We start from the raw sequence: 15,234 nt of genomic DNA, 5'->3' as shown, positions 1-15,234 counted from the left end.
GGATCACTAACACAGGGTTGGAGAAGCAGCAAACCCTTTGACTGTGTAGGACCTAAGGCAGCATTTAAGAGTAGCCTTAGCTGAGGACTTTCTTCTCAGGAATTTCATGATCCTGCTGTCCCCAGACCAGCAGTCCCACTGGTCTCAGTACACTGCCTCGTTGTACTCTCCACCTGGAAGTGGAGGTGCCAGCCCAGCTGTGTGGTGTGTGGTGGAGCAGCTCCTGGTGATGTGCAGGATCAGTAACTGCCAGCTGCCCTGCGGTGATGCCGTTGGCAGAGGGTCAGGAGGGGTGAGCCCAGGAAGGCAGAGCGCGGTTACGGGGCCGTGTCTAACGGCAGCCCCAGCCCCGCGCCGCTTCCGTGGCATCCCCCTGTCCGCCAGCATCCCTCCTTGGCAGCCTCTCCCGAGGGTCCCCCCCAGCCCCAGGGGTGTCTCACAGCCCCTCTTTCTCCTGAGGTATAAATAGAGCCCATTGCTTTCCCCAGACTTTCATCTGAAAGAATAAGAGGAAGTGAAATAGAGAAGGGGGAAGGTGCCTCAGCTGTGGCTGCTGGAGAGCACGGAGCTGCACAGCCTCTGCTGTTTGAGAGGAGCCTCTCTTGGCAGCTCTACCCTACTTATAACCCTTCCATAGTGAAATAAAGGCCTTTATGAGTAATTACCAGAAAGGCCTTGCCTTTCACACGGCTCTGGTGTACTCTGTGGAGCTGTACCTGTGGGTACATCCTGACATCCCTGTTGCTTTGCTGCTTTGGGAGTGTGAACAGGAGATTTTCAGGTTGCTTTGTTCCATAACAAAAGGCATGAACTCACATTGCCTTTGTACCTCCATCCTCTCAGTGCTGGCCTTCACCTTCATCTCATCATCTGTCTGTGAGGGTTGTCACCCCTTGGTTAGCAGGAACCACCTTTGATGGTCTCTGTAGCCTTATCTTTCCTTGCATCTTAACTGACTCTGGTTAAGTTTCCCTCCTGTGCTCACCACCAAGGTCCAGGTGTGTGGAGCTTTTCCAGCCTCTGACTCTGGCATGCTCCAGAGTGGTTTAACTGTTCAAGTACCTCCTGTCTTCTCTGAAAACCCCCTCACTGGGTTCACCAGGATTTGGTATGATCCTTGTGAAGCTGCAGCAGAAATTTTGGCATCTTTTCTCACAAGTTTCTGCTCCTCCAAGGGGCAGCTCTGCCAGGTGCTTTCAGGGCTTCTCTGAACACCATCACTTGAAATGGTTTTTATACCTTGTGACCCTTTGTCAGCACTTAAATCCATAAGGGATTCAGGGCTGGGTTTTTAAGGATAAACCCAGTGGATCAGCTGTGACTGTTTCCAATGATGTGCTTTTCACTCTGAAATTCTGGGTTTACACCGAGCTGGGGCCCCTGTGCACAGCTGCTCATCAGAAAGGGCTCAACATTGCACAACCACAGCATGGGGATGTCAACAATTTATCCTAATCCCTTGCCGAGTTCCCGAACTTCCAGCCCTTCAGTCGGTTTCGACATGCTCACCACTTACAGGAGGCAAAATTGCAGATGGGACCAGGTTGGAAAAAACAACTGTGTTTGCAAAGCTCCCTGTAAATCCCCAAGGAGGGGCAGGGTCTGTCAGCCCTCCTCGGGCGAGGTGGAGCCACCTGAGCTGCCCCTCAGCAGCAGCAGCAGCAGTCTCCAGGCTGGAGGATGGATCCCCTTAAGCAGCAGAGCACAGGGATGTGCCCATCTGGCGCTCAGCATCGCTTCTGTCTCCCCTTTGCAGTGCCCAACGGAATAAACCATTCCCCGCCGACACTGAACGGGGCCCCATCCCCACCCCAGAGGTTCAGCAATGGCCCTTCCTCATCCTCCTCCTCCTCACTGACCAACCAGCAGCTCCCAGCCACGTGTGGAGCCCGGCAGCTCAGCAAGCTGAAGCGTTTCCTCACCACCCTGCAGCAGTTTGGGAATGACATTTCACCAGAGATCGGGGAGAAGGTCCGGACCCTCGTCCTGGCGCTCGTGGTAAGTCCTGCTCCATCCCAGCTTCTCCCAGGTCCTGGCACACAATGTTGTCTGTTTGCATCATTGCTGAACAAGACTCTAGGGTTTGTGTTTCCTGAGAAACACAATGACTTCTTTTTCTTGCCCTTGCTATGTTTCAAAAAGCTGTTGGTCCAGTGGCTTGGGCACGAGCTTGTGTGCAGCTAAACTTAAGGAAACCTGGAAGGAATTGGACAAAGCTTTTCTATAAATCATGGAATCACAGAATGGTTTGATTTGGGACCTTAAAGATCATCCCATTTTCTGCCACGAGAATACCCTTCAAACCCAAATGAACAGGTCTTGGTGAAGAATTGTATCCAGTGTTTGCATTTGTATGGATTAACTGGGAGAAATGCTACATTAGACATAATACTCCACATACCTTGCAAAGGCATGGAGTGACAGGACAAGAGGGAATGGCTTTAAACTGAAAAAGAGGTGGTTTGGATTGCATATTAGGAAGAAATCCTTTCCTGTGACAGGGAGGCCCAGGGTGCCCAGAGAAGCTGTGGCTGCCCCTGGATCCCTGGATGTGTCCAAGGCCAGGTTGGACAGGGCCTGGGATAGTGGGAGGTGTCCCTGCCCACAGCAGGGCTGGAATGAAATGAGCTTTAAGGTCCTTTCTAACCCAAGCCATTCTGTGACCTTGGACTGAGGCCCTGGAGCCCTGGGCAGCTGTGGTCCCGTGGGGCTCCTGCAATGCTCTCTGCTTCTTGGCACATTTTCTTTTGAGGCTCAGCAGGCACTGAAGGGAGCTAGACTGCAGCAGCCCTGAGCATTTCTCCTTCCAAGGTTGGCAGCAAACCTGAGTCTGTCCATGTCCTCAGGGTCACTCTCAGGCTTAAGCACTGATATAAAATGCTGCTGCTGCACTTACATAGCATATTTAATTCCATGGATATAGGGTAGTATCTTAACCCATCCTTCTGGGGAGGGAAAGAGAAGCTGTCCAGGTCCCTTTGGCTGTTGCTCTCACCCCAGACCATGCTTATTGCTATAGGGGTGAGTTTTGTATGTGCAGATTATCAAATGTTGCTGTCCTAGGGATTCCCCAGCCTGAGTAGCCCTGGGGGAGGCAGGGCTGGACCAGGGGAGGACCACAGTGAGCAGAAGGCTGATGAGACTCTGTGGATAGGTTAGATGAGGAGAACTGAAAGGGAGGAAGGGGAGGATGGTGTGCAGTTCTGAGCAGCTGGGATTGAGGTCTGACTCTCCACAGTCTGCCCCAGCATGCAGCAGATGCCAGCTGGGTCCTGCTGCCCTGGAGTCAGTCTCTGCCTCCACCCTGGAGCTGGGAGGGTGCTGAGCCAGGCAGTTCCCACCCCTCTCCTTGTGCAGCATTCCTGCTCCGCTGGCCTGAGCCTTGCTGGCTGCACCCAGCAGGATCCAATGCAAACACTGTCAGTCCTGGAGCGGCAGATGCTGTCTCCCTCCCAGTTCTGTTCATTTGGAGCCATTTCCCACATGTCTAAAAATAAGAACAAATTGCCATTTCATTTCTTAATTTCTTTTCTCAGAACTCAACGGTGACAATCGAGGAATTTCACTGCAAGCTGCAAGAAGCGACCAACTTCCCCCTCCGGCCGTTCGTGATCCCCTTCCTGAAGGTGACAGGGAGCTGCTGGGGCTTGCTGACACTCTCTGTGCCTGCCTGTGCCTCTTGGCAGTGTGACATTGCTGGGAAAGCTCTCCTAGCAGGCACCACAGCAATTCTGCTGGAGTCCAAGACAGACGGCACAGAGCGTAGCGCTGGCCGTGTGGGACTGGCTGACGTTGTGCCGTGTGCCACATATGTCTGCTTGTGTGCTGGAGATAAAGGAGGCAAACCAAGCTCCATGTGGCAGCTTCTGAGCCTATAATCTTATTTGCAAATGTTCAGATCTAGAATGTTTGAAGTGCTGGCACACGGAGTCTGTCTGGAATGGTTAAATCACAGAATCACAGAATGGTTTGGGTTGGAAGGGACCTTAAAGCCCATCTCATTCCAGCCCCCCCTGCCATGGGCAGGGACACCTTCCACTGTCCCAGGTTGCTCCAAGCCCTGCCCAACCCAGCCTTGAACACTTCCAGGAATGGGGATTCCACAACATCTCTGGGTAACTAGATGCTGGAAGCACATAGTGCTTCCTGTAACACTTGGATTTTGGGTCCACCAACATCAGGCTCCTGGGAAAATATAGGTAAATCTGACAGTGCAGACACCAGGAGCTGGATCCTGAGTGGGGGCTCATGGGCCACAGGTGTTACTGCTCTGAGATATTAATGAAGACCAAATCTTTTGGAACAGCTGGAAAGCCCTGCCCTGCTGTAATCCAGCCCTGTGCTTGTTTTCCAGGCCAACCTCCCTCTGCTGCAGCGGGAGCTGCTGCACTGTGCCCGCGCTGCCAAGCAAACGCCCTCCCAGTACCTGGCACAGCACGAGCACATCCTGCTCAACACCAACACCACATCTCCTGCTGACTCCTCCGAGCTGCTCATCGAGGTCAATGGCAATGGCAAGAGGCACAGTCCAGACAGGTGAAAAACAGCTTTTGTCACTCTGCTCAGTTGTTGAAGTCGTGACTTTTGTTTTATCTTTGCTGCTGACAAAGCTTTAAGCAGCGTGCAGGATCTTATCACTCCCAACAACTATTCTGGCTATTCTAAGACTCCAATGACTGCTCCTACTGCGCTGTGAATTCAGGCTGGGTTCCTCTTTCAGGCAGGTTCTGTCCCAGAGGGACTTTAGGGTAGCACTGTAAAACCCTGAGCCAGAGAGCTGAGCAGTTTCCCACCCCCAAGGCAATGAACGGAGGCATTGGCAGGGCTGGGAAGGATGCGCTTCATTTTCACCACGTTTTATTCCAAGATAAAAGTTGTTATGCAATTATGTGGAGCATGCCTCAAATTTATAAAAACTGTGAAATTTTAATTTGGTCATGCTCAGAGAGATGAATCACAGCACTCAGGCATCCTGAACCCTTTTCTTTGGCGGGGTCACTTTGTGCATCGCCTCACAAAACGAGTGCATTTGTTTGAGCTCTCTGCATTTACCCCGTGGTAAAACCATTGCTGCCCAAACCCTGCTGATTCTAAATCTGCATCTTTCTGAGTACATTTATGGGATGCTAAGGAATGCCTGTCTCTGCTGGTGTGATTGCAGGAGGGAAGACAGCAGCTTTGAGAGGGAGCCGCTGCCGACAGAGCCTCCAGCCAAGAGGGTTTGCACCATCAGCCCCGCGCCCCGGCACAGCCCTGCCCTCACCATCCCCCTGATGAACCCCAGCGGGCAGTTCCACCCCACCCCACCACCCCTCCAGCACTACACCTTGGAAGATATTGCCACCTCCCACCTCTACAGGGACCCCAGCAAGATGTTGGAGCACAGAGAGATCCGGGACAGGCACGGCGGGCTTGGTGAGAGCCTGGAGGGCTCCTTGTTGAGCTTTGGTCTGTGCTTGGCCACTTGTACCCAAAGATGTGTGATGCCGGGCATGTCCTCACAGCTGAGTCTTTGCAGGGAGTTCAGAGGAAGCAGCTCCCCATGGGGAGTTAAAAATAGGAAGATTGGGAGTTTGTATTTCCCTCTATGAAGGCTGGAGTCACTGAGGGTAAGGAGGAAGGACTTGGTGTGTGAGTTGAGTGTAGCCAACCCAGCAGGTAGGAAGAGAGGGCAGGAAAATAGAAATTAACTTTTCCAAGATCTCCAAAGCAGGAGAGCAGAGATTGACCCCCTGCCCTGTTTCTCCAAGGGATGTGTGGGAGGTGCATGATGTGTTTCCAGCACAACAGCCTGAATCACAGACTCTGAGCTGCTGTGGGTTTATAACAGGAGAACCAGCTCCACAAGCAGGTCAGAGCTGGAGCCACAAGTGGATTGTAGCACTTCCCAGACAGTGAAGCAGACAGGGATAAAAAAGCACCAATGTGGAATCACCCCTGTAGAGCTGCCACCTGGAGATGTCTTTTAAAATCCCAGCTGTGTGGAGCTGGAAATAGAACTCTTTATTCTTGCTTTGGGGCCACTTCTCTTTCTGCTGGTCCATCTGATCCCTCTGTGGCTTGTTGCAGGATTGAATGGAGGCTACCAGGACGAGCTGGTGGATCACCGCCTGACAGAGAGGGAGTGGGCGGATGAATGGAAGCATCTCGATCACGTAAGGAACGGCAGGGGCTGTGGGAAGCAGCCACCCAGTGTTCCACCTGCTCCGGTTGGTGATTTCCTTGTTGATACCATATCCAGGCTCTCCTGGTGGAGGAACAAGCCACCACAAGCAGGTGGATGGTGGGGATGGCTGAGAGGAGCTGTAGCACTTTGCTGACAGGTTTCCTCTGCCCATGGTCAGTGGAAACTGAAATTGGTGTGGATGAAGTGTCTGGAGCTGGGGAGCTTCTCCTGCAGAGCATGGCCAAGTGCTGCCGTGGCTGGCTGAGCAACCAAACCCAGCCTTATCCTCACTGGGATCTTTTCTGCCCCAGAACTGGCCAGCAGAAGTGCACAGATGTGCTAAGTGCAGTCAGGATACAGACTTACAAAATGAACTGTATTTTAAGATGTTTTTCCCCTGGGGTGCCAGCCTGTTACAGACCAAAAAATGCACCAACAGCAAGACCTGGTGCTTCTGGCAGATTTTATGCTGAGCTTTTTCCTTCTGAGCAAGGCAGCTCCTCCAGGCACTTCACTGCTGTTTCCCTCAAAGAGATGGGATTAAAATTCAGCTTTGATCATAAATGCAGAGAGACCTCATGGTCTAAAGCTAATGGGTTTTTTGGAGGGGATGGGGTTGGGGTGGAGCAGAGGCCCCGTAGCTGAATATTTGGAGTGAGGCTGTGACTGTGGAGCGCTGGCCCCAGGATCATAACCACCCCATATCCCATAGGAAAGGGGTGAGGTTTTCCTCTCCGCTTTTAGGAGCGTGGCCTGAAGGTGCTGAGCTACCTGGTGCTGTATCCTTGGGCACGGCACCATCCCAAACCTTGGGAAACCACCTCTCTCCTGCCTGGCATGATGACCCAGAACCCTTCCCTCCGGCAGGCCCTGAACTGCATCATGGAGATGGTGGAGAAGACGCGGCGCTCCATGGCGGTGCTGCGGCGCTGCCAGGAGGCCGACAGGGAGGAACTCAACTACTGGAAGCGGCGCTGCTCCGAGACGGCCGAGGCGCGCAAGGCGGGCACCGAGCTGCTGAGCCGCCAGCACAGCCCCGCCAGCGCCGACTCCGTGGGCAGCGGTGAGCAGGGGCCGGCTGCCACGGCCACAGAGGGGTCACTGCTTGTGCCACTCGGGGCTCAGTTTGGTTAAGCACCTCTGAAGTGTTGTTTTCTCAAGGGTTTGAAAAGAGGCAACACAGCAAAGCGACTTTTGTCAATGCCTAAAGGCATCTTTGCTCGTGCTGGGAGAGCCTCTCCTTCGTCAGCTTTGCCAAAGTTGGTCCAAAGCTGATAAACCGGTGGTAAAAAGGCAGGGGAGAGGTGTTGGTGTCTCCACCACTCTCCCCCTTCAAGTCCCTCTAGCCTGAAGGATTTTAAATGTCAAGGTCTATTTATTCTAAAAATACCAAGGGCTTTTGTGAGTGTAATGGCTACCTGTGTTACTAATTCTGTTTTTGTATCATGAGTCAACTTTATCCAAGCTGACTAGTTTCCCACTCCAGTATGCAGGGGTTTGACCCTATACAAAAACAAGTCTAGAATGTTGATATATTTCAATGCAATTTTCTGATTTCCATCCAAAAAAACTCACTACAAATCAAGTTCTGGGGGAAAAAACCCTCTGATTATTCAGTAATAAAAGTGGATTTCTTCCAGCAAGAATAAATGTCAATTTGATACATATTCTACTTGTTTGTATACAAAATATAAAGTGAATTCTCCTGCAAGGAATCCAAGTGCCCCTGGCTCCAGTTGTCACACAGCCTGAGGAGCAATGGGGTGTGTGTGACAGCCTGGGGGGCACAGCCAGCTTTTAGCCCTTCTATATTTAAAGGTATCATGACTAATACACTTCCAGCCCCGTATTGTTAAAGGTGATATAATTAAAATTTTTTATTTAAGCTTGGAACACTGCTGCTTTCTCCCCTTGTGGGACCTAAGAATAATTTTCAAGCTCTATTCTCTTGTGAGAAGGTGCAGTTAAGCATCAAGCAGCATCTCCAGGTGTCTTGGAGGAGAGTTTGTGCAGCAGTTCAAGCCTTTGAATTGCCCTGGGATTGGGAAGTGCTGTGCTTAGTGTAAACTGCTGGTCTACAGATTGATGCTCACAGCCTCTGGACAGCACAGAAGTTGGATAACATATATTTATAAGCATTGCCTGTTGTTTTAGAATACCAGGAGATAGGTTATACGGCATCATAAATTATGCAAGGTGCTAATTAAGTGTTGTAATTTATCATCTGAGTGTTTGAGGAGTGGCTTTAACCATAGAAATCCTCTGCTTTGAGTTTTAGCTGGTCAATCCTTCCCTGCCCCGTGATGTCCTGAGGTATCACTGGGCACGTGAGCGGCAGGTGGGCTGGGATGAGGCTTTGCCAACCTTTCCTGTGTCCCTTACTCCAGCAGATTCCCTGCGGGAGTTCAGCAGCAGGTCGGGAACGGGCTACGTCACGGAGGAGATTTGGAAAAAAGCCGGTGAGTGTTTGCGGTGCCCCCGGCCGGGGATCCCGCCGGACCGCTCGGGGTAAACACGGGCGCTGCGGATTTGCTGTGCAGAAACAGCAGGAGCCCAGCTGCAGGAATGTGCACATCTGGCTGCCAGCATCCCCACCCTGGCTTTTCCAAAGGCCTCTGCTCCTCTGGGATGCTACAGGGAGTCCGTGGGACTGAGCCTGGGCTCGCCGCTCCCGGGAGCAGTCGGGGTGCTGGTGCTGGGAGCACGCTGCTGGAACTGTGTGTCTCTGGGAGGCTCCCCTCATTCCCTGGGTGGGTGGGTGAGGCTGCTCTTTCCTTCCAGAAGAAGCTGTGAACGAGGTGAAGCGGCAGGCCATGTCGGAGGTGCAGAAGGCGGTGGCCGAGGCGGAACAGAAGGCGTTTGAGATGATCGCGTCGGAGCGCGCGCGCATGGAGCAGACCATCGCCGACGCCAAGCGCCAGGCCACCGAGGATGCCTTCCTCGTCATCAACGAGCAGGAGGAGTCCACCGAGGTGAGGTGCCAGGGGACAGCCTGGGAAAGGCTTTCCAAGGCTCCAGGTCAAGCAGGTCCCCCACCCCTTTTTGCACAATGCACAATGGGTTGGGTTGGAAGAGACCTCAAAGATCATCTCATTCCAAGCCCCTGCCGTGGACAGGGACACCTTCCACTAGACCAGGGTGCTCCAACCCCCATCCAGTCTTCAACACCTTTTCCTTTTAGAAGTCTCTCTCCAATCAATAATTAAGGCAATGCACCAATATCAACAAAAATCCTTTTTAGGTTTTTCTGGCAAGGAATCAGCCTGAAAAATGTCTGTGGACACGTGTGTGTGCAAACACTGGGCACCCTGAGCTGGACTCTGTAATGAGCAGGGATTTTGTGGGGTTGAAAGAGGTGTAGAAGCAAAGAGAAAACGATGCTGGTTCATGCAGCAGTTTAGCTCAGAAATTATGGTGGGATACTTGATTTTTGCAGAAAAGAAATTGCTGTTTGTGGGATTGAAAACAGGGCAGGGCAGAAGCTGGGCTGCAGGAAAAGCTCTTGTACATTCCTGGTGGTCTGTACCACACTTGCATGTAGGAAAAGAAGGGATGGCTCTTGGTTTGTCATAGCCAGTGACATGTGCTGAATGGGTGCCTCAGACAATCTCTCTACTCTTCACTTACCCTCCCTGTTGCTTAACAGGAAGTTCACTTGGTAGAGCTTTTGAGATTTTGGGCAAAGGGAATCACATGGCTCATTCCTGAATTACCACATCCCATCCATGTGGGCTTTGCTCCATATTTTAATTTCTCTACTCATGTAAGAGCAGAGGGCTTGTGTCTGCTGAGCAGAAATCTGATGGGACCATGCTGTTCATATCTGCTGGGATGTGGGGGCAGCAGGTCCATCCCCTCCTCCTGGTGGGTTTCAACTCAGCTGGGGCTCAGGAATGTGGCCAGAACCATGGAATTGTCAGGTGTCATTCCAGAGAGTTATGTCCATACTGCAATTCCCAATGAGATTGCTGAGTGTTGAACGCACCAGTCTCTTGATGGGAGTGGGTGGAACTGCTCAGGAAGCCATGGAAGGAATGAGGCAAGCAGTGATTTCTCCATAGGGGAATAGCAGAGGTGTGTCCTTCTCCTCCAGCTGTGTTGAGGAGCAGCCTGGGACCTCAGGAGCTGCTGAGCACCCCTCTGCAAGCCCTAGAGCCCTTGTCTAAAAGCTGTCCCGTCTTCTGGCACTTCTTGTGACCTCTGCAACACAGTTGAAAAACACTTCAAGTGTAAACAGTGCGAAGCAGTGACACAGTTTTCCAAAAACTACCACAGCCTTTGATTAGGGGCTTTTTGGCCCCAAGTCCTGCTTCTCCTGGAAGGTGGAGGACCCCTGGGGACACGCAGGCTCTGGAGCAGCTCACTCCTAAGTGAACCGCTCAGGTGCTCCACTGCCAGCCCATAAATCATCACCGTGAGCTGGTGGTTCCAGTGCTGAGCCTGGCAGTGGGAACCTCACAGCCCTTCCCAACACCAGGGCTGCCTGGTACAGCCCAGCCTCCCCCAGCTCCCGCTCCCACAGCTCTTGCATGGCGCAGCCGTGTCCCCACAAAGGCCGGCACTGACAGCGGCTGCGTTCCCACAGCTGAGCTCGCCCTCCCCAGGGTGTGTTTGCTACGCCCTGGTCCAGCTGCAGGGAAGCTGCTCCACCATTCCTCCCCTCCCCAGAGCAGCTGCAGCCGCCGCTCCGGCGCTGGCCCCTTGCCCCCGCTCCCAGGGAAGCAGTGGCACGCTGGGAGCCACCAGCTGACACCTCTCCCAGCGGCCAGAGGGGCTTTGCTCCGCTTCCAGATTGAAGCTTGGGCTCTGGCAGTGCTTCCACCTGGCTGGGAGGCTTTCAAATGAGCATTTGCTTTTCCAAATTGGCCTGCTCCAGCCTCTTGTGCAGCGAGGCAGGGTGCGGAGCAAATGGTGCCTGTGCAGCGCGCCGTGATCCCTGTGGAGAGCGCTTGGCTGGGAGCGAGACCAAAATAGAGCTGCTTAAAACAGGAAATAAAAAGGCCCAATAGCAGCATCTGCAGAGTGTTTTTCAGTCCGTGCCTGCTGTTTCCTCTCTGCATTCGGGTGGGTCGAGGGGAGAGGATGTGCCTGGAGCAGTGTGACAGAGGCTGCGGGCAAAGAGCAGTGGGGGTTAGAACGGTTGGCAAAGAGCTGGGAAATAGCGGGAATTAATGGATTGCTCATTTTGATATTCCCAAATCTGGGCCAGAGGGGATGAACAGTCCCTTCCAGTGCTGAGTCAGCACCATCCTGCAGCTCTCAGGGAAGCTAAACCCTTTTTAAAGCACGGTGTCTTTGGTCTTGCAGAGCTGTTGGAACTGCGGCCGCAAGGCCAGCGAGACGTGCAGCGGCTGCAACATCGCCCGGTACTGCGGCTCCTTCTGCCAGCACAAGGACTGGGAGAGGCACCACCGCATCTGTGGGCAAGGCCTGCACGGGCAGAGCAAGCCCCTGGCCCTGCCCACGGGCCGGGTGGCAGCGGCCACCAAGAACCTCGATGGCATCCCCAGCCCGGCCCTCGAGAAGACCTCGGCCACCACCTCGCGCTCCTCCACGCCGGCATCCGTGACAGCCATAGACACGAACGGACTCTAGGAGGGAAGCTTTGCTTTGCTCTGGATGATATCCCTGGGGTTTTTTAAGCTGAAAACCTCCCTGCAGCAACTGTTATCACTTGACATTATTTGACACATCGCGACGCCTCCTCGGAGCGCAGACGCTCCGCCTTTGCCCTCTCATCCTGCCTTTTCCTTTGTGGTTCCTGACCTGGGGTGAGCCTCGCCTGCAGCATCTCTCTGCTCCTCTCAGGGGGGCACCAGAGCAGAGTCAGGACCTGGGGGACACTGGGCACCCACTCGGGGGACCTGGACTGGGGGGAGAGCGCTGGCACACGCCGGAGATGCTGAGAGTGTGGTGCCCAAGTGGGGAGCCCTGTCCTTGTGGCATGCTCGGGGTGTCAGAGCCACCGCTGCCTCCTTCCACCACTTTTCCTCCATCATATCCGGTGTTTTTTCCCTACTCCCAGCCTCAGGTGGCTGTGCTGGCCGGTTGTTATTGTGAACAGACCAGAGCCAATTTCCCAGTGGGAGCATCTCATCCTCTGTGCAATGGCAAAAGCTGAGCCCACTTCTCCTCCTCCAGGCTGGCAGCTGAGGGTTGCAGAGAGGGAGGAGAGGATTTGTCTGCTCTAAAACAAGTGGCAGTGGCAGGGAGGTACTGCTGAATGGCCTGGATTTCATCCTGGCCTGTGGTGAGACAGACAGTTGGGTGTTTCCTTGTGCTGGGGGAACACGTGCAGAGCGCATCTGGGCTGGGTGCAGGTGCCCTTTCCACCTGGGGGCCGTTGTTTTGGTTTTTCACTGCCTGGAAGCTGCTGGTTTGTGAGTTCCTGCTGTTGTTTTTGAGCCCAGGGATCCTCACTGGTGCGAGGGGTTGTTTACAGCCTGTGCTCTGCACACACTTCAGCCACATTGGTAAAAGAAAGGCAGGACTTGGTGTCGATTCTTATCCCCAACTCCAGGGGTTCCTGCAGTGCTGCATCCAGACATGGCCAGGGATGTGCATCCACCTTCAGAGATTGTCCCAGAAACAGGACCAGAGCGAGGTCCCCTGGGGCTGGGGGACAGCCTGGGGAGATCTGTCCAGCAGAGTCCCTGCTGTGGTGTGGAAGGAGGCCTTGGAGGGCCTCGGGGCAGTGCAGGTGACAGCACAGCCCTGCAGCAGGGTCCCAGAGGGGAGCACATGCCCTCCAGGAACTGCTCCCCACTCCCTCAGCCTCACTCAGGGGCTCTGGAAATCCATCTCTTCAGCAGAGCTGTGCTTCCCTGACTGTGTGTGTGCCACTGCTGGGCTGGAGCCCAATGAGGCGAGTAATTCCCAAATTATTTCTGATTACTTTTTCAATTGGAGGTGAATAATGGAGCTGTAATGAATGAGTCGTCACTGCCGAGCGGGGCACCTGCTGCTCCAGGCCTGGTCCCTTGGGAAGCTGCTGTTGTGGGATAGAGCTGGTGATTCCCTGGCTGCAGGGTCTCGTTAAAAAGCCACGAGGTCTCCTGGTGTTGAAGACAGCTCCAGTGGCCCTGGGATGTCTCCCCTGTGTCCCCAGGAGTTGGTGCTGGAGCCCAGCCGTGGCACTGAGCTCCCAGAGGGGTGGCACAGGAGCCACCCTGCCCTGCAGCAGCCCATCCCTGGGGTGTTCAGGGCACTCAGGGGGCATTTCCTGCCCTAAGGGCACAGGGACACATTTGGAGCCTCAGGTGGTTGTGATGTCCCCTCCTCACCTGCAGCCCAGCCTCAAGCTGTGGTGGCAGTGCCAGGGTGGGGTGGGAAGAGCAGGGCTGGAAGGAATTGCTTGTAAATAGATTGTCTTCCATAATTCTCATGCAACGTTGATGGCCGTGTATTAAAATTAACCCCAGTGTAAATGAATGAAATACTAACAGTCATGATTAGAATGATTGCTTCTTTCTTTTTTTGTTGTTTTTTTTAAAGATGGAATGATAAATGTGAACTTGGGGCGTGGGAAGACATTGGGTTGAGGTTTATATTTTTTTTTTGACATTTAATTCTGTAATAGAAATTTGTTACTTCATTCCTGTGCATAACTTATTTAATGTCCTGTATAAAGGAACCCAAACTGTTACAGATGTATTTAGTTTGTTCTACTCAAAAGTAGTCAATAAAAAGACTATATTCATCCTCCAGCTCCCCCTTCTCTCTGGGAAGGGGCAGAGGTTTTCAGCAGTGCTCAGGCAGCTCTTGAGGTTTTTGGGGAATGCTGCCACACCTTGGCCTTGGCCAGGGGACTTTTAGGGACAAAATTTGCCTTCCCTGTGGTGGTGATGCTGTGGGCAAAGCCCGGGAGCAAGTGCAGGCAGAGCTGGAGTTCAGCCCTATCCTCAGTGATTTCTTTGAGTTTATAGTTCAGTGTGTTGTTTTCTGAGCCTTTTTTAAATGATCTTTTTTTTTTATGTGAGCACAGAGCAGCCTGCAGGTGCTGCCACTGCCAGCCCTGTGCCCTCCAGGGATGCCCCCTGCCCACACCCTGGCTAAATCAGGATTTTGGGCTCCAGGGTGCTGCAGACATTAATCCAGTGATGGAAAAACACAAAGCTGAGGGGTAAACCCTACACAGGGCTGGGGAGGCAGCTCAGGAATCCCAAAACAGCGCCTGCTGCAGCTCTGCCTCTGTGTCTGCCCCTCTCCGACCCACCCTGGCTGTGCCCTGGCACTGCTCATCCCTTGTTCTGGCCCATGGTGCTGCTGCAGCTCCAGCACTTCCCTGGATCCCTTGTTTGTCACTCCCAGGGGCAGGAATGTGGCCCTGATCACAGAAATCCTGGCTTTGGCCAGGGAAAGCAGCAGGTATTGATTATCAGGTAAACAACTGGGTGTTTGGAGGATGGGTCCCCACAGGAACAGGGACACCCCATCCCTGGGAGGGCCATTTGTGGTTTGGGTGCTGAGCCTGCCCTGGGCTGGGGTCTGTGCCCAGCAGCTGCTGCTCCTCCAAGCAGGAGCTTCCCTGATCCCATCTCTGCAGGCTGCTCCTGGCATCAGCCAGGTCACTCCCTGGCACCCCAAAGCCAGCAAAACAAGCACCCTAAAACCCAGTGACCCTCCCAGGGGTGACACCGGGTCAGACCCAGCCAGCACAGTGGGTATGAGGGGTCCCAGGATGGAGCTGCACCCACTGCCCCTTCAGGCACAGATTTTACTGGCTGCATCCAGGGGCTGGGGGAGAAACACTCAAATGAAGGTTTCTGGTGGAGCAGCACCCACAGGGAGTAGAAGAAGAGGTTGGGGGTGGTACCAGGTCCCAGGTGAATGAGGATGGGGGTGCAGGCACCCGGGGGGCCACACTGGTGCTGGGGGGAGGCAGGGGCACAGGGATGATGTTTCCTGTGCCAGGAGGGTGGCTGGTGTCCCTCCTGGTCCCTCCCACTCCCTCCACACTGGTTGTGAGTGTCCCTGCCTCAGCACAGGATCCACCAAGAAAAGCCCCAATGCCACCCCTGGAGCAGGTGGGATCTGCTCCAGCCTTCCCCTCATTTAGTGCCCCCTGA

The 15,234-nt window shown here is 53.7% G+C and overlaps 1 protein-coding gene across 21 annotated transcripts in view; it reads left to right on the top strand.

The window, feature by feature from the left end:
• Positions 1-13,811, top strand: part of CBFA2T2 (CBFA2/RUNX1 partner transcriptional co-repressor 2) — a 57,276-nt gene extending 43,465 nt beyond the window's left edge. For 18 of the 21 annotated variants that reach the window (XM_088064517.1, XM_014261407.2, XM_088064522.1 and 15 more), the window contains 9 exons: positions 1,757-1,998; positions 3,537-3,626; positions 4,355-4,536; positions 5,162-5,415; positions 6,070-6,155; positions 7,034-7,229; positions 8,554-8,625; positions 8,948-9,138; positions 11,474-13,811. In XM_088064517.1, coding sequence (XP_087920643.1) covers positions 1,757-1,998; positions 3,537-3,626; positions 4,355-4,536; positions 5,162-5,415; positions 6,070-6,155; positions 7,034-7,229; positions 8,554-8,625; positions 8,948-9,138; positions 11,474-11,761 — 1,601 coding nt within the window. In that variant the 3' untranslated portion in view covers positions 11,762-13,811. The remainder of the gene's footprint in view (positions 1-1,756; positions 1,999-3,536; positions 3,627-4,354; positions 4,537-5,161; positions 5,416-6,069; positions 6,156-7,033; positions 7,230-8,553; positions 8,626-8,947; positions 9,139-11,473) is intronic. The other 3 variants (XM_088064506.1, XM_088064505.1, XM_088064504.1) reach the window with 3 other exon arrangements.
• Positions 13,812-15,234: the final 1,423 nt, after the last annotated feature.

The sequence above is a fragment of the Pseudopodoces humilis genome, chromosome 19 (assembly GCF_049639895.1).
Source record: "Pseudopodoces humilis isolate 2021_Gansu_Grassland_sample_001 chromosome 19, ASM4963989v1, whole genome shotgun sequence".
NCBI classification, from domain to species: Eukaryota; Metazoa; Chordata; class Aves; order Passeriformes; family Paridae; genus Pseudopodoces; species Pseudopodoces humilis.
Note: the sequence above shows the minus strand (reverse complement) of the source record. Positions and strands in the feature narration are given on the sequence as shown.